Source organism: Calcarisporiella thermophila (genome assembly GCF_041956535.1).
Source record: "Calcarisporiella thermophila strain CBS 279.70 unplaced genomic scaffold VTP21scaffold_5, whole genome shotgun sequence".
NCBI classification, from domain to species: domain Eukaryota; kingdom Fungi; phylum Calcarisporiellomycota; class Calcarisporiellomycetes; order Calcarisporiellales; family Calcarisporiellaceae; genus Calcarisporiella; species Calcarisporiella thermophila.
The window spans coordinates 270,152-289,120 of record NW_027192195.1 but is presented as its reverse complement, the minus strand read 5'-3'; the positions used below and the strand labels follow the sequence as shown (position 1 = coordinate 289,120).

Sequence of the window (18,969 nt, the reverse complement as noted above, 5' to 3'; positions counted from 1 at the left end):
TGAAACCCCATCAAGTTTGGACTGTATTTTTTTTTCCAGTTCCTAACGACTTTGTACTGTTGCACTGTTAAATTGGTTTGAAAGTCACAGGTGGTGGCGAAATAACATTCCGATTTCTATATGAGATTTAACTTTTATTCTGAATCTCTCGATTAATTTAAAACGGAATGCACACTTCGATAAGCGATGATGAAAAATTAGCTCAGCTTTTACAGGGAGAAGAATCGAAAAACATGGGGGAAAGCAGCAATTTTTCCGCTAATTCCACTCTACCCCAGCTCCCCGTCGAGTTCCCCTTTCGAGACCAGAAGCATATGGATGAAGACCTAGCCCGGAAACTTCAAATGAAAGAGCTAGTAGAATCTACGAAAGATCCCATTCCCGTCAACTCTTTTGGTATTTTTCTTGTTTTTTAACCCATGTGCTGTTGGTCTAAATAACATTTTCAAGCCCCTGACCTAGAATTGGCTGATCCTAACCCAGATCTTCATGAGCTTTTCCTGTATTTCAACCGACTCTATTTCGATGGATTACTAGACAGCATAGAAGTACGCTGGTCCAATAAAATGACACTTTGGTAAATTTTATTTTCCAGCAGCTTTCTCTTATATCCGCATTTTTGATCGCGCTTACCACATCTCTAGTGCCGGCAAATGCTACTACCAGTCTGGTGGCTACTGTTCGATCAGGCTCTCGGAGCCCCTTCTAAAATTCCGTAGCAGGATCGATATGATTGAAACGCTCTTGCATGAGATGATTCACGCGTTTCTCTTTGTAACGCGCAACGACGCAGATCATGGTACACCGACCCTCTTAAACCATCTTCAAAAACCACTTAATGAATTGCGATAACTTTACCTTCTAGATTCACATGGGCCCGAATTTCTTAGGCATGCCGAGCGTATCAATAAAGCAGTAGATATAATTCTCTAAGCCCGAATTGTTACTGCCAATTTTTAACCGTATCTTTATTAACTGATGGTTGAAATGTAGGCAGGCGTCAATATTACCGTCCATCATAAGTAAGTTGAAGCAGACCGTTGTCACCTGGTTAGAAGAACAGTGATCTTAGCCTTCATTTAGCTTTCATGATGAGGTGGATCATTACCGTGTTCACGTTTGGAAGTGCGACGGACCGTGTAGGAACAAGCCACCATACTATGGTATCTGCAAGCGCTCCATGAATCGTCCGCCGCAACCAGCCGATTCCTGGTATGCGGAACATCAAAGCGCGTGTGGCGGCAATTTTCATAAAATCTCGGGACCGGATAAAACACTTGCTTTACAGAACAAGAAACGCAAAGATCCGCCCACGGCAGCTTCTTTGCCCTCTAATTCGAGAGTAGGGCCACTGGAAAAATATTTAATAGGGAGGGTAAAAATAAACAAGAAGGACGAGGAGGAGTTTAAAGGGCAAGGTAAAAGAGTGCTGGAGGATTCAAGGACAGATGTGGTGAACTTAGGAGAGAACGTAAAGAAAGGAGAGAACGTAAAGAAAGAAGAGAAAACTGGCGCATGCCCGGTATGCGAGAAGCAGGTGCCTATTGTAATTATGAACGAACACTTGGATGCATGCCTTTTAGAGAAATAGTTGTACACCTATACCACAATACCCTTGTTGAGCCATTGTTTGTATTTTTGTAATAGCACAGTTCTATTTTGGTTTATTTCCAAACCAATCTATTTTAATTAGACCGGCTTCGATTCAAGGCGGAAATGGAGGAGAGGAATCAACACCAGAGATACCGGCCAATCTATAAAAAGTAATATTCGTATTCATCCCCCATTCCGGTATAATTAAGCTGCTAAGCGTGATGAAAATAGTCTATATTTAGCATGTGTTTTTTGGTAACTTTGTGAACAAAGCTCCCGACAACTGCACAGTCATGAGATGAAAAGACACAAGAGTACTAACTTAACATTAAATCCGACCCAATTTATTTGCCTTTAACTTTCAATAAACTCTAGTCATCTTGAGGTCTTGGCGAAGCTTTTCTTCATTAGCACCAAGTTTTCTTGGGGTGACATGCTTCAAATGAAGAGTTGGAGCCTAAAGTGGGTCGAACAGAGTTCATTTTGAATACCACCGGTTAAATCATTATCATAGAGTCATATGAGATCTTTCTCTGTATATATCTGTCCATCTCAAAATAAGAGAGTTATTATTAGGCACTTGTTCCTCCAAATAATAAGCATGTTGTTTTATTTCCTCATCGCATCGATAGGTGAATATAATGCACATTCAATCCACATAGTGTTTGCGGTTGCAATATTTTGAATATAGACATCTTATGGATGCGTATATATATATATATATACATAACATGCATATGCGGATAACTTTTGGTTTATAGAAACATACCATTGGATTTATCCAAGTTTAGGTCTTCTAAAGCATCTGTGGTAATATTTTGGCCTATGATTTATGTCGCGATTCTACTTTAGTGGCTTAATTTGTATGAGGAAAAAGGAAAAAGGAAAAAGACGCGTCCAGCGGCTTCGCTAAAATTTCGCGCTCTATTTTGTCTTTTTCGGCGCGATCCATTGCAATGAGTCTCTGGGTAGACAAATACCGTCCGACAAAATTAAAGGATCTTAACTACCATAAGCATCTCTCCGAGCACTTGGAGAGATTGGTAAGCCTATCCCTCTTGATTTGATCACGATCTCCATCGTGTGTAGGGCATTTAATAGAGTGATGTTGACGATATATAGGCAGCATCCGGGGATTTCCCGCATATGCTTGTGTACGGCCCCTCCGGTGCAGGTAAAAAGACGCGCATCACATGCATTTTACGTGAAATATTTGGACCCGGTGCGGAAAAGGTTTGCATTGTTTTCTCATAATAGAGAATGAATTGTTTAACATGACATCGTTTGTTCTTAGTTAAAAGTAGAGCAACGAGTGTTCGTGACCCCTTCCAACAAAAAGCTTAACTTGAATATCGTGACCAGCAATTATCACTTGGAAGTCAACCCGAGGTAGATTTTTCTTTCGATTCCAGTGCTAGAATCAATAGTAATGACTCTCATTATTCCTTCTTTTAGTGATGTTGGTATTTATGATCGCGTGGTAGTCCAGGATTTGATCAAGGAAATGGCTCAGACTCAGCAAGTTGATGCAAGTGCCTCAAGGAGATTCAAGGGTGAGATCTGAGCTGGCACTGTTCACACACAGCAGATCAGAATGCTGATGATTTTACACTTTTTTGATAGTGGTTGTCATTAACGAGGCAGATTGTTTGTCACGCGATGCACAGGCAGGTCTTCGCCGTACCATGGAGAAGTATATGAACAATATGCGCCTCATTCTCTGCTGCAACAGCACTAGCAAGATAATTGCTCCGGTCCGGAGTCGGTGTCTCCTAGTGCGAGTGGCGGCCCCCGAAGTGCCCGATGTAATTAGTGAAATTAAAGCAAAGCCTTTCTTTTACATGCCTGTTAATACAGTGTATCTATCTTGTTTGAATAGATTGTGGCCGTACTCGAGCAAGTGGCGAAGAAGGAGGGGTTCAAACTACCCAGTGAGGTGGCCCATAAAATCGCAGAGACTTCGGATCGTAATTTAAGACGGGCCATTCTGACACTGGAGGCTGCCAAAGTGCAACAGTATGTGTTTGCTTATGCCCTCGATTTTGCCCCGTACTTCGCCGCTCACTCTAACGATGACTTATTATTCGATATAGCGGCGTTCTCCAGCCCGGGTCTGAGATCCCTCCCTACGACTGGGAAGAGTTTGTGAAGCAAATTGCACAGATGATTGTGAAAGAGCAGTCCCCAACACGGTGAGTGAAACCTGAAAGTAGCCCTCTATACGATCATGTTGATGAATGTTTGTTTGTTTGATAGCCTAGCACAGGTGCGAGCAAAATTATACGAATTATTGTGCCATTGCATACCTCCCAATATCATTTTAAAGGTACACCTCGTTAGACCACTTGTTTATCTTGATCGAATAGCTAATTCCCTCCCGTCGATTTCTTAGACACTGGCTTTTGAGCTCATAGCAACAGTAGACACGGAGCTCAAGGGAGAAATTACAAAACAAGCGGCTGCCTACGTATGCTCTGGTTTAGTCTATCCGTGGCAACTGATCCCCTTTCTGATCCAATGTTTTTTTTATAAAAAAAAAATAATAGGAGCACAAGCTGCAATGCGGTCAAAAGGCCATTTTTCATTTGGAGGCATTCGTCGCCAAGGTGATGTGCGTGTATAAAAAGTAAGTGCCTATCTATCCCCGCCTACACCGGCAGCAGATGCTTATTTTACCCCTTTGCTCCCTTTCATAAAGGTACCTCATGCAGTTCGACGCATACTAGGGGGATCTCTGCTAGGAGTGGTTTGGTGTGACCCTTTTTATTTTATACCTGCATATACATAAAATTTTGTGATCCGAATCTTCCAGTCTTCTTCCCGAGAATTGGGGGGGGGGGGGAGGAGGGGGACCCCGATTCCACCCCCCCACAAACTGACCCATTCACATACAAACTCGGATTTATTACGTTCTAGTTGAAACCAAATATTCCCATTCCCCAACTGGTGAATAGTAAGATAGAGTGTCATGGCGGGCAAGAGGATTTAAATAAAGGAATGGACGATTAAATACAGCACTAGCGAACAATTACAGCGTATATACGTTGATAATAAACATATTAAATATACTGGGGAGAGGTGCGGGGGCTAAACCCTATCGAGCATATCCTCGCTGAGCTTCTCCGCAAGCGACTCCTTGGTGGCGTACGCACCCTCGCCGCTGTGGTGCTCGACCCGGCTTCCGCCCTTGGAGTTCAGCCGTGAGGAACGAATCCCCATCACCTCCGCCTGCAGTTGCTGGCAGAAGCGCACCATATCGGAGTCGTACACGACGGTGATCACATAGGCTATATTAGCGAAGCTCCATACAAACACGCTCCCCGTGTGCAAGTTGGGTATTGCAATTAGCACGATGCTGACGATGTTGATCATAAGGAGGATCACGGTGCGCAGCAGGTTAGAGGAGATGATGGCGCTGTAGAGGGAGTTTGCTCCGACCCCGGACTGCTTCATGTGGCGGTGGTGTTGGAACAGGCGGATGGAAATGCTGGTGGTGACGTACAAGTCGGTGAGGAGATCCATGGAGAGGTAGGCCAGGCCCTATCGAGGGGAGAGCTGTGTGGTTAGCGGGGGCCTCTTCAGCCTTGGCGTTCTGCGTCTTTTGAATATACTCACCGAGTGGAAATTCTCGACATAAAAGCATGTTCCGCGCGCGTCGACGTTATCGGGGGAGCCCTCGACGGGGTAGGCATAAGTGACAGCCACATCCCACAGCCCTAGCCCCAGGCGAACCGCCAGAAAGGCCGCCTCGATCGCCTTGAAGACGCGCGTGTTGTTCCAGATCGTGGTTGCCCTCGAGAGCAGCACCAGGTTGGCTGCGACCATGGACAAATGGTAGAGGAGATCGGCGGCCTTTGCGACGCCATAGCACGCGCCAAAGAGCGGAAGCGAGAAGGTAATGAACCCGATCACCTTGATCCCGAGGGTGACGGAGAGCACGACCTTGGCGATATTTGCCAGGGTGGCGGGCCTGCCTATATGAAGACAGTAGATAAGCGCGTGAGTACAGAGCGCCACGGTAGCACCCTGGAGGGTCAGCATGAGCACGCCGATAGGCTTCATCTTGAGTGATTTTTAGGGGGGAGCGGCGGGGGGGCGAGGGGAGCTTGATAAGGCTTTCCGAGATTGATAAACTGGGGGGCCGGCGCCGGAGTGGGAGAATGCTGATATGAATAATAGCAAAGCACGGAGGCGGAGGCCGCAGGAAGAGCAAACAGCGTAGAGCAGGGGGAGGCAGGAGAAGGGGGGGGAAGAAGAGCAGAACTGAGGCTCACGGAAGGAATATATATACGCATCTGTCAAGCTCGATTCTGTCGTGGTTGGAGCCAGGACGGGATGAGGAAACCAGGATCTCAATGTACCTTAGTCGGGAAAGATTAAAAAAATTTTTTTGGCGTTTTATCCGTGCCGAGCTATCAGAGCTCCGTCCTAAACCACTTACCCAAGCAGGAAAGGCGGTGGCGGTGTCATAACTGCCTCTTTCGGCCGGCCACCTGCAGCACCGCTCTCGCGCTGCCGCAGCCGTGCTGCCGCGCAGCGCGCATCGCATGCGGCCGCTGGCGATCCTGGTCATTCCGAGTAATTGGATGGGTGAGAAGGGATTGGATGGGTGGGGCGACGTGATTGGTGGCGAGGCACAGGAATCTTTGGGTGAGCTGTCTGCAATTTCTTGTTTTGATTTTGCATATCTTGTGTGAAACTCAACGAAAATAAGTTACCGTTCAACCTAAAGTTTATTGCTTTGTCGAGCGGCAGCCCCCACCCGTCCCCCCTCGAACCCTAATCCTGGCCGTATTAATTACTATCACGAGTGTTTTGTGCTTTGACAATTTCCTCGCTCACTATTAGAATTCTCACCGCTTTCCCCCCTTATCGCCCCCTCTTCTTCTGCTCTCTTCTCCTCTGCAATGGGCTGGATCGATCGTCTGAACCAACGGGTAGCAAAGTCCGTCGTCGGCTGCTACTTCAAGCTGCGCGGCTCCGGTGTCGACGGCGAGCGCAACACCACCTTCATCACGGAACTACGTGCCGGTCTCGGTGATTAATTCCCCCTTTCTGCTCCCCATGGAACCTCCCCCCACTAACGCACCCCTCACTCTAGCAACCTTCGTCACCATGTCGTACATCATTGCCGTCAACCCGGCCATTATCAGCGATACCGGCGGCACCTGCGTCTGCACCCCCTCGCCCGGGGGAGACCGCCTCTGCGTGGGTCAGCCGCAGTACGAAGCCTGCGTGTATGAGGTGCGCAAGGATCTTATCACTAGCACGGCCGCAATTTCAGGAATTGCCAGCATTTTGGTGGGGCTGCTGGCCAATTTGCCCCTGGGTTTGGCCCCCGGAATGGGTATGGTTGCTTGACGCTCCCCTCTCCTTTGCTCCCCTAGCTAACTGACTCTGGGCCGTAGGGCTGAATGCCTATTTCACATACACGGTGGTGGGCTTCCACGGCAGCGGCAAGGTCTCTTATCAGTCTGCCCTCACGGCCATCTTCCTCGAAGGAATCATCTTTATGCTCCTGACCTTCTTCGGCATCCGCCAGTACCTCGTGAAGGTGCTTCCCAACACGATCAAGAATGCCATGTCCGTCGGAGTCGGGTTTTTCCTGGCTCACATCGGACTGCAGCGCACCGCTGGCATCGGCCTCGTCGGCTTCAACCCGGCGACCCTTGTGGGCCTGGCAGGCTGCCCGCCAGAGTACCTGGACCCGAAGACGAACGAATGCATGGGCCACACCATGGAGTCGCCCACCATGTGGCTGGGAATCTTGGGCTTCGCCGTCATCTCCATCCTGATGATGTTCCGGGTCAAGGGCGCTGCGCTGATGGGGATCCTGCTGGTGTCTATCATTTCTTGGCCGCGTAACACACCCGTCACCTACTTCCCGAACACAGAGCTTGGCGATAAACAATTCGAATTCTTCAAGCAGGTGGTCACCTTCCATCCGATTCAAAAGTAGGTCTCTCCTTCCATTTGACGTGCTGGCTTATGCTTAGCCGATTCAAGATTTCATCTGACGATGAATCGAATGCAAATTGATTCGAATGCATCCGACTAATCGCGTCTTCCGTGCCTCCCACCATAGGATTCTGTCGGTGCTGAGCTTCTCGCTCCACGGCAACGATGTCTGGGTTGCGCTGATCACCTTCCTGTACGTCGATATCCTTGAGGCCACGAGCGGAATGTATACTCTCGTGAACTTGGCCGGCTTTGTCGACGAGTGGGGAGACTTCCCCGGTTCGTTCGCGGCCTTCATGGCCGACGGACTCGCCGTGATGGTCGGGGCCTTCTTCGGCACCTCGCCCGTCACTGCCTACGGAGAGAACGGGGTGGGGATTGCTGAGGGCGGCAAGACCGGCCTGACCGCCATCACCATCGGGATCATGTTTTTCCTGTCCATCTTCCTGGCCCCCATCTTTGCCAGCTTCCCGCCGTGGGCGACCGGGCCCGCCCTGGTGATTGTGGGCTCGCTGATGTGTCGAGCGGGGCGCGAGATCAACTGGGAGCACATCGGCGACGCCATCCCCTCCTACGTGACCATCGCTCTGATGCCCCTGACGTACAGCATTGCCTACGGCGTGATTGGCGGGGTGGCGACCTACGTCGTGCTGAACGTGGGCGTTTGGGCCATCGAGAAGCTCAGCTGCGGCAAGATGATATGCGACAAGAGCAATAAGGAGCCGTGGCTACAGCGAGGGGTCAAGGCGCAGCCGCCGTGGTATCCCTACCTGCGCCGAAGATTCATCCGAAAGCAGCCAAAGTCGAAGGTGATGGAGTTTGAAGGGGTGGAGATCGAGATCGAGAAGGAGAGCGACGGCGACCGGAGAAGCGTGGCTTCGCAATCCAGCGTGGAGAAGGAGGGGAACGTGCGATCGGCTACCGTACTAGAAGTGAATGCCGACAAAGATTAATACCGAACTCCCTCCCTCCGGCTGCTACCTATTTATAGTGTTGTATTCGTACCATACATGTTTCTTACTCTTATTATTACTCTTATTCTTATTCTTGCTAACACTACTATTTATCATCGTATTTCTTTTTTTGTTGTTGTTGGATTATCCTTGTTGTATATCTCACGTGTTTCGTAATATCACCAATGTGAGGAAATGATTATTTATAAGAAAGAGAGGGGGAAAAGACAAGAAAAAGAAAACAAAACGAAAAAAAAAGAGCCATGAGATGCTTTCAGACCGAGAGTGTATTTTCTTTTGCAAGAGGTAGGAAAAAAAAAAAGAATATATAGCATAAGAAATAGAGTGATAAATATAAATATTATATATGTGTGTGGAGATATATAGAGAGAGCACTTCGGAATATACAGATTCAAGATGATAATTAGGGTGAGCGAGGGGAGAAAGAGAGAGAAAACTACGAATGAGGCTGATTAATAAAGGAGAAAGAAGCATACCAAGTGAAGAAAAGAAAATAGAAAAAAAAAAAATACAGTGCAAATTAGAAAGCGTTATTGTTGATCGAACTCATCAAAACACCCAGATGTCCAACTTTTCCATCCCAACTTCTCCTCCGGTCTCGGCTTCTACCAGCATTCGCGCGACCATCAGATCATCGTCGTCCATCATCATGACCAGCTCGTTATCCTCATCGCGATATTTGAGAAGGGGAGTCGAGGCCACCCCAAACTTGTCCTTTACCTGGCGCAGGAGGTCGGTAAAGGTCAACTGTTTGTCCATGAGGAGCACACGAGTGTCGTCGGGGGCGGACACCGGGTGGCATTTTATTTTAATCTATGGGCAAATGGGTGGGGTTCAAAAAGGGTTAGAGAGGAAGTCGCTGTTGATATCTTAAGCTTGGGGGGTCTACCTTGTTAATTAACTTTGGAGAGCGAATTGAATCCTGCCGCGCCACATCCACCATCGGCTTTCTCCCCTTGAAGGAGGGATCGGTTCCGCTTCTCTTCAGTGCACCAACGCGGCCGTGTGCGAAATTCGGGGAGGCCGTCGTGGCAGAGCGCTGCAGTGAGGGGAATGGCTCCCGCGACGACTGCTCTGCCAACTCGTTCAGTTGACGTGGGAAGCCCGAGGCTTGGCTGGGTGCCCAACCTTGCGAATATCCTTGGGGACTGCGTGGCAAAAGGCCGTGGTTATTTTGTCTACTGCGTCCTTGTGCAAAATAATCCAGGGTTCTAGACCGCTGTAGTTCAACCACAGGAGCCTGGCCATCACCGGCCAAAAGTGGCGAGGAATCAGGGTAACGACGAGAGGAAGCCGGTTCCTCTCGAGGGGAAAAGGGCTGGGGCGGGTGGCCATCTTGCTTCGATACAAGAACCGGGTGCATGTCGCTTGTCATTGTGGGGTGGTGATCGGTAAAAGATCGATCATTTCGGGACCCATAGTGATTTTGCGAGGCATTCGTTGACAGCGAGTTCTCATCTTCGAATGGATAGCTGAGAGAATATTCATCATATTGATTCCTTGGCTCTCCATGGTATTCCTTTCGGTCGGGGGCTCGTGCGTTATTTCCATTGTTTATGTATTTTCTATTTTCAAAGCTGTCGTTTGCATAAGGCCGGTCGTTGGAGAACCGTTCATCATCGGTTAAGCGCATGCTGTTGGCAAATGTAGGGGCCAAATCGCTTAGCCCGATTGGCCCCTCAGGGCGACTTTTCTCTCCGCTTGGCAACGGAGGGGCAGCTTGGATTTTGGTAGAAGTGCTGTTTGGCCATTTGGGCTGGATCTGTTGGGCGCTGGGAGATTTTGGTGAGCCAAGCGTATTATGGGAACCGCCACTTGTGTATGTAGTATTGGAGGGTTCATTGAAGGATCGATCGTGTTTTTGTGAGGATACCGAGGAGAGGTAGGATAAGTCGGAGTTGTTATAAGAGAAATCCAAATCCTCTCTTCGGTAGGAGTCCATCGTCTTGTTATAGAATAGACAAATAATTAGTCTCTTGTATTCATAACACGTCTGTGCAGCCATTTACCTGAAGAATGCTGCTGTCTGACTCTGCTGTGTTCATCTCAGCTTTGTTAGGTGGTTTGGATGTGCCAAAATATTCCATCATTTTTGAATTTTTCAACTTGAAGTCTAACGGCCGATAAAGCACTCCCGGCGGTATAGAAAACACCGTAAAGCCCTAGAGCCCAACACAGATGGAGTTAACATCAGCAAGGCATTGAAAAATAGCTCAATAGTATATTGAAAAGAGGAAATGCCACCTTGCCACCCGTCTCAATGGCATCGTCAATAACATCATGGTTCTTCATCCGCTTTTGCGTGCTCGCATATTTCAAGTCATCTACACCGGAATCAGTTCGACCGCTGATGGAAAAGGTATTACTTAGACAAGAGAGTCCTATTTTATGGAATTGTTCCGATTTTCATACCTGTATATTCGGCAAAGGCCGCGGTTGAAGAGTATTTCACAGGCAAACAATTTGTGGTTCAATCCAAGCTGAGTATAGTCGATCAATTGATTGCCCCTGAGGTTTTTCAAGCTAAGGTCAAAGTCCCTCTCGGCGTCAGCAAGTTCTCCCAAAAGAAAATTCGACACGCCGCGTTGATAATAGCTGATGGCAAAGAATTTGTCAATCTCCACCGCTTTATCAAACCAATATATCTGCAAAAATAAGCCAGGTTAATCGTCAGGAGGCACGGATGGAAATCCGAGATGAAAATACCGCTTCACGCTGATCGCAGATATTGGCAAACACCATCCCGATATTGAAATTGATACGTGCCGTGTCGGCTATCGTCTGAAGGAGTACACAAGCAACATTAGTTTCGAGACATGGGGATAGGCCGGAAGCCAGGTGAAGGAGCATGAAAAGTAACCTTAAATGTGTCTATGGCTTTTTCGTACTGCTTCGACTCGAACTGGGCAAGGGCCTGCTGCCATTGTTCAAGTTCATACTAAGGAAATGGGAAGAATAGGCGTTAACCATACGGTTCATTACATCAAGTTTTGAATTTCGGGTCAATTGCCTTGAGTGACATGAATGCCGATGGAAGAATCTATTTGTATGCAAAAGTGATGAATTTTTTCTCCCTGAGGTCTTACTGTTTCATATTTTTTCACTTTTTTGACGCGAGTGTCTGAGAACAACTCTTCCACATGACCATTGGTCCATGCTACGTCACCCTTTGTCTTGCAGTGCTTGCCCGATTTTTTTTTTCTTTGCGGAAAACAAAGGAAATCTGGCTTCTTTATCCCTGTTTTCTATTCATTTCTACTCCAAACCCTGCCGCCAGAGTCATTCTCTCCCTCCCCCTTCATATTTGCCGTTTTTCATTTAGCTTGTTAGTTCATTTTATCTTTCTGTGCGAAGTCTAGCCATTTTTGTCACGATTTCTTTTTTTGACTCGTTGGGTACTGCGATTGCCATGACTAACCCGGCCGATGCTGAGACCGAATATGCGTCTATTAAAGCACATTTACACCCGGAGGATTCGCGGGACAAGGTGTTCTCCGCAGTCCTCCGCGCGCTCTTGGAAATGGGGAATCGCCCCTCGTCTCCACGGCAACTAGCGAGTTATATCCTGAAGCATGGACTTACGCAATTAGGGTAGGCGGTTTTCCTCTACAGAAGAGCAACTCTATGCGGTCGCTCCTGTTCTCATTGGGTTGAAATAGTGTACTGACTCCTTTTTACGTCTTTCTATGCTCATTATTTAGAGGCCAAACCCCTTACGCGACCGTATCCTCCCGTATTTCACAGCACTACAAGCGAGCGGCTGCACAGCGTCGACAGCCCGTGCTTGGAAAAATACAGGACGAACAACGAGGAAAGAAGTATATCTATTTTATTGCCTCGAAGGCGGCCTCTCAAACCCAGGAGCCCGACACGCTTCATGAAACTGCGCCCGTTGCGCAAAAGTCGACCCAAAAGTGGCCGACCAGCAAAAAATCGAAAATTTCAGAACGAGTCAATACCTCTGCATCAGCCTACGGCGAGGAGGATGGTGATACGGACGATACACACGCGGTTGCTTCGCGCAAGCGACCTGCCACACCGCCTCCATCCCCTCCATCGAATAAACGCCGTACGCGCATGTACAGTGACAAGGTGCAAAGGGAACAAGAGGAGCGGGAGCGGGGAATTTTACGAAGGGATATTTCTTTTCCTTACACCTCGGAGGATGACCACGAAAAAGAGGCCTCAGACAGCGACGACGAGGAGACCTCAAGATTGCCTCAGCATCCATTTAAAAAATCTGCATCGCAATCTCTACTTCAGCAATCTGCTACCGATTCCTCGTCGCCCTCCTCCTCGGTTTCCTCTGCATCTCAACATGTAACCCACCAGCGCCCTAAGATCCCTTCTTCATCCCCTCCGCCTGCTGCTTCTTTGGACGACCGCACCTCAGGCGACACGGACATGCAAGACTCAGACTACTACGAAGAAATGATGCAAGGTAATTTGGGATACGACGACGACTTTTTGCCTTACCAACCAACCACCACTACTGCCACTGCTACCGCCACCATCACCTCCACCTCCACCGCGATCCAAGAAAACTCGGCCGGTGCTGCTGCGGAGAACGAACAACGACCCTGCTCTAGCTCCATAACCACAGCTAACGCTTTGCCTGATCCTCTTTCACGCCAGCCCTCTTTGCTTGCCGCCGACAAGACACTTCCTCCGCTGCATCGTGCTTCTGTGTCTTTCACCTCCCACGACCATATGTCCTCATGGGTTCCCGATGCTGACTCCATTGTACATGACCGCCCAGGATACTTGTTGGATTTTGGGACCGACGAGCTGCCAGACTGGGGCGACCTGAACGACCCGGAGAAGATTTCGGCGGCGGATCTTGATCAATATGATCAGTACTTCAGCGAAGTGACAAACAGCGAACAGTAAAGAAACATGGGCCATGCGGGGTTGTTTAGCCGATCAACTTACTCTCCCTCACTTCTCAAGTGGTTCTGTGGCTTTCTTGTACAAGAGGGCTGGCTCTTGCCGACCTTTAGCATCCATTTGTTGTAATGTGGGATAGGGGGCGCGAAGAATACTTTTTCTTCAAATCTGTTATAGTATCCTTTATGAATCCAATTATGTATTCTTTTATATTTTATATTTTTTCTCATCGCTTTTTTTTTCTTCATTTTTCCAAGGACTTTTTTTATGCTACGAACATAACTTTTTTATCTATTTTTTTTCTTATCTATTATTGCAGTGCTCTTTTTTTTTTTTCCTTTATCTCTTCTTTTTTGTTTAATTATATTAGACAAACAATTGTATAATTTTTTTTTCTTTTAATTTGATTTTTTTCTTTTTTTTTTCAATCCACATTCTACTTCGAGCTTCTCTACCAAATTCATACGACATGTTTTTTAATAGTATATCTTTTTGGCGGCCCTGGGTTAAATCGCGTGTTGACAGAAATAGGAAGTTATGAAAGTCAAACCAAAACTCGGATAATTCTCCGTTTCATTTACCGGGAATTCATTGCATGACTTTGAATGCCTCTTTGTATAAATTAAACTGCGACCATAGACTCCGCATCATCGGAGCATTTGCCGGAGAGGAGTCTAGGGCAGGGTCCGCTTGGACGGTTTATTGATAGCAAACTAGGTCTTCTTAAAGACGGCCATAAAATTATTCGACGGCATGTCCCAGAGTCTCGTCCGAAGCAGGCCGTGCTGTTCAGCGATAGAATCCACCTCGCTGATATCTCGAAGTCCCCAATCGGGGTCTCTTTCCTTGAGAGCCTCGTCAAACTAGATAGCAAGTCCAGCGTCAGCGTATTGGGCGAGAAGAGGCCTGCATCCTATATGACAGTATAAGGCTTGGCATACCTTTCGATTGCTCTCTGCCGTGTAGCTATTGTTGATTTTGAAAGCTCCGTAAACTATAAGTAGCCCTTCCGGTCTTAGCACCTCACTGGACCCCTCCAGGAGCCCCTTTGTGACGGAAAATGGAGCCACATGCGTGAGATTGGTAGCAATCACAGCATCGTAGGTCTTCCGTGGTAAACTACTCCAGCACGATGCGTCGCCAGCGTCGAGGAAAATGGGTGCGGGACCACCGGGTAAGTAGGTCTTGATGGAGTCAAAAAAAGTCCTGTCATATTCGGATGGCTGGAAGGTAATGGCTGGGAAGTTGGAAGCAAAGTAGGCAACATGCTGACCAGTGCCGGAACAGACCTCAAGGACTCCAATGTCCAAACAAAAAATAAAATTAATTCAATGGGTAGATTCCAAATATTCAATTCCATTCCTTTGCCTACCATTTTGAAATGAATCATCAAAGAGCAATTTAAGATTCTCGACGATTGGGCCTTTGGTTCTTTCCGCCGATGGATAACACAGTCTAGATCTAACATTAATCAGTTTGTCCATAGACATTTTGATGGTGCAATGCAAAAGAATGTCGACCGACGTTAGCTTAACGATAATTTCAAGTGTAACGAAGAGAACACGAGAATCTGTCAACGAAAAACACGTTATTTTCCAAAATTTTATTTGAACCTTGAGAAACAGTTAGGAAATAAAAAACAAAGAGTCAAATTAAAAGTGATTAAAATGCAGCGCGCACCCTCATATCCTCTACTTTCTTCTGTATTTCGCCGGTGGTTCGATCCATTTCCACGGCAATGGCTCGTCGTTTCTCGGGCGGTAACAGGTTATAGAGCTCGACCAAATCCCCGTCTACAGCCCCCTTCACAGGAACATAGTAGCTTCGGTATGCAAGTTGGTCCCGCCCAATGAGTGATGCTGTCTCTTGACGCACATGCATCTCCAGCGTCTGGAAGAAATCCACATCTTCGCGGGTGGCGAACGGGATGACCACACGGATGCTGCCAAGATGAGTGGCGCATACCAGGACCTCGCGGCCACCAGGGACTAAAGTTGCACGCTGGATAGAGGTGACGATGTCGCCAACATGGAAGTGGACAAGATTTTGCAACTACAATAACGGCGGTCAGCATATGGAGTGATTTTTAGGTCTTCCGTATTGAGCTTACTCTATTAGGCGCCCCATTCAAATACGACTTTTGCACCGAGAAATTTCCGCCCAAGGTGGTGTCCTCCATCTGTTCGCTGAGCCCGGGGGGCAACCGGTCCACGAAGACGTTTCCGAACTTATCGCCCCCGGCAACCGTCTCATAGTCGAGCATCACACTCGCCGTCATCCAGCGGGGTGTGGTATCGTCGGCAAACACGTGAATTCGATTTTCCGCGTGGCGGTAGACGGCGAAGTGCATGGACTCCTGGATATCGGCAGCTACTATTCGGTTGCCCTGGGTGTGCAGAGCAACGATGCAAGTGGGGATGGATTTGCACTCGCATTTTCGGAGAAGCTTGCGTTTACCCACATCGTAAATTCGTAAGAGCTTGCCGACACCAGCGAGCAAACGGCCCTGGAAGCCCACGAACGCCAAAGGGATGTCCTCGACCTGTGTCTTATGCAGTAGCTCGATAGTCTTGCCCTCCTCGGTAAATCGGTAGATGTGGATGTAGGCGGCAGAGAAGGATCGTGGCGCTAAAATCAGATCTTTAGCTGTTCCCACCACCAGAAAAGCTTCGCCGCCTTGGCTCTGGAACTGTACAATGGCCATGCTAAAGGCTGCTTCATTTCCCTCGAGCTCAAGCATCGACACAGTTTCACCCTGCAAGGGGTTCAGAATGCGTATACAGGACCCCCACCTTCCAGCCGGTGCTCGCGGTAGTCCTATGATCTCGGGGGGGATTTCCTCGGCCTCGCCATCCACCACGTCGTCTCCCCTTATTCTCCTTAATTCGTCTGATGAATATGTATTGTGGTCGGATTCGATAATCACGAAATTCCGCGTGTCGGGGTGCAATAACATACGCCGTGGCGTGTACTTCAGGGGAATGCTCGACTGGCTCAGCACCGTTCCCAACTTCTCCAGTGTCAAAATGCTCAGTGTATCTCCAGAAATGGCCACGATTCCCTCCGAGTGCTCTTCCGAGGAAAATCCAGAGGCAAACTCCAACGCGTGGTACGTAAGAGGCGTTGTATGTAGTCTTCCCTGGAAGGTATAAATAAGCCAGGGTTGGGTTGATAGTGCCAGGACAGCCGGGTTCCCTTGGATCTTCACATGGTGGAGTTTGATTGCACGTGCACCAAGGAAGCGTGTGCGTGTTTCTGAGAGGCCACCCGTGATATCATCAAGCACCGATCGTAGCATCACACCGTTCTGTAGGCCAATGCTAAGGTAGGTAGTTCCTATAGCAAGTCCAGGCTGATCCATCATTTCAGCAATGCAGAGAGAAGTAGGGACTGCATTGACAGCCTGCACACTTAATTGCTCCATACAACTCTCCGGGTCGAGACTGAAGATTCGGACCGTCAAATCCTCACATCCCACCGCCAAGAATTTCGATCTTTGGCGCCCTTCTGGAACCACCCCCACGCTCAAGCTTGTCACTCCCATGGCCATGTCCTTCCTCTCCTGGAATTCATTCAGCTGTCCCAAATTGTCCAGCTCGAAATACACTATTTCTGCACTTGATAGAGCGATGACAACTTGGCGTGTGTTCGTAGAAGCGCGCACAATGGTGCGGTTACTAGGCGTCTTCCACTCATTCACTCGACCGTCGGCTCTTATGTGCCGAACGCCATGGGGATATACCTGCACTAGGGCGTCATCGCCAAGCTGTTGCACCGCCAGGGTTGGAGCATCTTGTGTGAATCCGGAATCAGTCACTTCTTCCGCTGACTCGCCGATAGAGAGAACCAAGGTCTGATCCAAGAAGGACACCACGATGTAGGAATCGAATTGATCCGTGGAACGCAGTTTAGTTGTCCAGATTGCATTGGGTTTCCCCGGGAGCTCCGATGAGGCCACCTCCGTCACCTCTAATCCGTGCCGTAGTACGCGGAAAGTAGAGCGGGAGCCCCGTCCACAGAGCGCATACATTTGCGGTGTGTCCTCGTCCGTTAGATTATGTACTTTTAGGTCCAGCAATGGGGACAAGCTCTCGCGCTCGTCCACAAGATATAAATTTTTGGGGGCTCGTGGGTGGATGAAGACCGACGGGAGATCTGAAGACTGAATGTCGTCCGACATAAAGTCGACGCTGTTATACTCCGTATCCTCATTGTCATCACCGAGGCTTACAAACTGATAAGTCTGGTGATTTCCATACTCAGAAGCAACAAAGAGGAAGCCACTCTTTAAGACGCACAAAGACGAGGCAACCGGCACTGTGTCAAAATATTTGATACGGAGGTTGGTGACCTGCCCCTTTTCGTAGTCAATCGATACCTTATACAAGTCCCCCAATTCACTCTGTAATAAAAAGAAGAAAACTCCTTTCATTTTCAGGATAGCTCCAGAGACGATCATCAGCCCTCTTTGCGAGCCATCGAGCGGAGCATTCCTTCGAGGAATTGGAACACGGTGCTCAGGAACATCCTGGTGCCGATATGTGATATAGCCCTCTGAACAAACCAACACGCCCGAAGGCCCATCGTTTCCACCAGGCACGGCAAAGAGCATATTAGAGCGTTTATCAATAGCATCACTCCACTTGCGCACAACATGGTTGAGTCCAAGGTCAAGTTCATAATATGTAAGCAATTTCTCCATATTCTGGAACGCTTCTCCTGTGGAGTCTTGGTCCACATCAGAGTAGTCGATTTCGATGCATGCAAACAGTGGATTTTCAAAACCTACGTCGACACCAACCAGGTGATGAACAAGCGTATACGATTTGTGTGCTTCGAGGGGTGAGGAGATTGTGAGATTAGCGGCAGAATCGCGATTCAATACATAGACTAGTTTTTGCTTTTCAATTGCACCTATAGTCATAATTTGTCTTAGTTAGGGAGGGGGAAAAATAGCTAAACAGCCAATTTGTTGTCAGCTAACCAATCATGACAGCTCTTCCTTTCGGATCTGTTGCCAGATATTGTCCCGGGACTAGACGCCGACATCCCGTCTTGCCATAAGTCTCTTGATGCACTTTATCAAACTGATTTTTCTCAGGATTATACTCCAGGATCACAATTCTTCCCGAGTCAGAGCCCACAATTATATAATCTATAAATGGAGAGGCATATTATTATCTGGTTTGAGCATACTCAGAAAAAGTGAAAGGTGAGCCTACCTTTAGATCCACCAGTCAATCGGAATGGTGAGAGCGATCTTATTATACCAAATACCTCGTGTGCGAGAACATGATGAACTTTGCCTGTGTTAGGATCGGGCCGAAGAAGCTCGAGGCTCGATTGATGAGATACGATGATCTCTTGTTGCTTCGTTCCGGAGAAGTTCCCAAGGATTGCCTGCGAAATGGCCGCAGACGGCTCCAAGGTGAGATTGTAGAGGAACATTTGACCTGGATCCTCAGCAGAGACGTCTCTGTATTAGGGACTATATACAAGATGCAGCGAGATCGAACGTAAAACGCTAATAGGGTTAAATTATAAAAAACGCGGTAAA

General features: G+C 48.0%; 8 protein-coding genes across 8 annotated transcripts; 4 read left to right on the top strand and 4 right to left on the bottom strand.

The window, feature by feature from the left end:
* Positions 1-314: 314 nt before the first annotated feature.
* On the top strand, positions 315-1,591 carry VTP21DRAFT_9210 (uncharacterized protein; the record flags this gene model as incomplete). Its single annotated transcript, XM_069400143.1, has 6 exons — positions 315-396; positions 463-577; positions 645-799; positions 866-915; positions 994-1,022; positions 1,084-1,591. The coding sequence occupies 6 exons, from the start codon at positions 315-317 to the stop codon at positions 1,589-1,591; spliced, it is 939 nt and encodes a 312-aa protein (XP_069254098.1).
* A 958-nt stretch (positions 1,592-2,549) lies between these two features.
* On the top strand, positions 2,550-4,319 carry VTP21DRAFT_9209 (uncharacterized protein; the record flags this gene model as incomplete). Its single annotated transcript, XM_069400141.1, has 11 exons — positions 2,550-2,636; positions 2,716-2,826; positions 2,888-2,982; positions 3,049-3,146; positions 3,217-3,398; positions 3,473-3,609; positions 3,687-3,785; positions 3,850-3,919; positions 3,986-4,060; positions 4,140-4,219; positions 4,292-4,319. 11 exons carry the CDS (start codon positions 2,550-2,552, stop codon positions 4,317-4,319), a joined length of 1,062 nt encoding a protein of 353 aa, XP_069254097.1.
* Positions 4,320-4,680: 361 nt separating this feature from the next.
* On the bottom strand, positions 4,681-5,655 carry VTP21DRAFT_9208 (uncharacterized protein; the record flags this gene model as incomplete). The annotated part of the gene is made up of 2 exons (XM_069400140.1): positions 4,681-5,133; positions 5,209-5,655. 2 exons carry the CDS (start codon positions 5,653-5,655, stop codon positions 4,681-4,683), a joined length of 900 nt encoding a protein of 299 aa, XP_069254096.1.
* Positions 5,656-6,500: 845 nt separating this feature from the next.
* VTP21DRAFT_9207 (uncharacterized protein) lies at positions 6,501-8,504 on the top strand (the record flags this gene model as incomplete). The annotated part of the gene is made up of 4 exons (XM_069400139.1): positions 6,501-6,630; positions 6,695-6,940; positions 7,002-7,548; positions 7,679-8,504. The coding sequence occupies 4 exons, from the start codon at positions 6,501-6,503 to the stop codon at positions 8,502-8,504; spliced, it is 1,749 nt and encodes a 582-aa protein (XP_069254095.1).
* Positions 8,505-9,074: 570 nt separating this feature from the next.
* Positions 9,075-11,547, bottom strand: VTP21DRAFT_9206 (uncharacterized protein; the record flags this gene model as incomplete). The annotated part of the gene is made up of 8 exons (XM_069400138.1): positions 9,075-9,338; positions 9,415-10,470; positions 10,535-10,687; positions 10,770-10,872; positions 10,938-11,170; positions 11,232-11,306; positions 11,386-11,463; positions 11,536-11,547. The coding sequence occupies 8 exons, from the start codon at positions 11,545-11,547 to the stop codon at positions 9,075-9,077; spliced, it is 1,974 nt and encodes a 657-aa protein (XP_069254094.1).
* Positions 11,548-11,934: 387 nt separating this feature from the next.
* On the top strand, positions 11,935-13,415 carry VTP21DRAFT_9205 (uncharacterized protein; the record flags this gene model as incomplete). Its single annotated transcript, XM_069400137.1, has 2 exons — positions 11,935-12,116; positions 12,227-13,415. The coding sequence occupies 2 exons, from the start codon at positions 11,935-11,937 to the stop codon at positions 13,413-13,415; spliced, it is 1,371 nt and encodes a 456-aa protein (XP_069254093.1).
* A 710-nt stretch (positions 13,416-14,125) lies between these two features.
* On the bottom strand, positions 14,126-14,902 carry VTP21DRAFT_9204 (uncharacterized protein; the record flags this gene model as incomplete). Its single annotated transcript, XM_069400136.1, has 3 exons — positions 14,126-14,275; positions 14,354-14,709; positions 14,785-14,902. 3 exons carry the CDS (start codon positions 14,900-14,902, stop codon positions 14,126-14,128), a joined length of 624 nt encoding a protein of 207 aa, XP_069254092.1.
* A 172-nt stretch (positions 14,903-15,074) lies between these two features.
* Positions 15,075-18,860, bottom strand: VTP21DRAFT_9203 (uncharacterized protein; the record flags this gene model as incomplete). Its single annotated transcript, XM_069400135.1, has 4 exons — positions 15,075-15,464; positions 15,523-18,326; positions 18,397-18,567; positions 18,635-18,860. The coding sequence occupies 4 exons, from the start codon at positions 18,858-18,860 to the stop codon at positions 15,075-15,077; spliced, it is 3,591 nt and encodes a 1,196-aa protein (XP_069254091.1).
* Between the last annotated feature and the right edge of the window lie 109 nt (positions 18,861-18,969).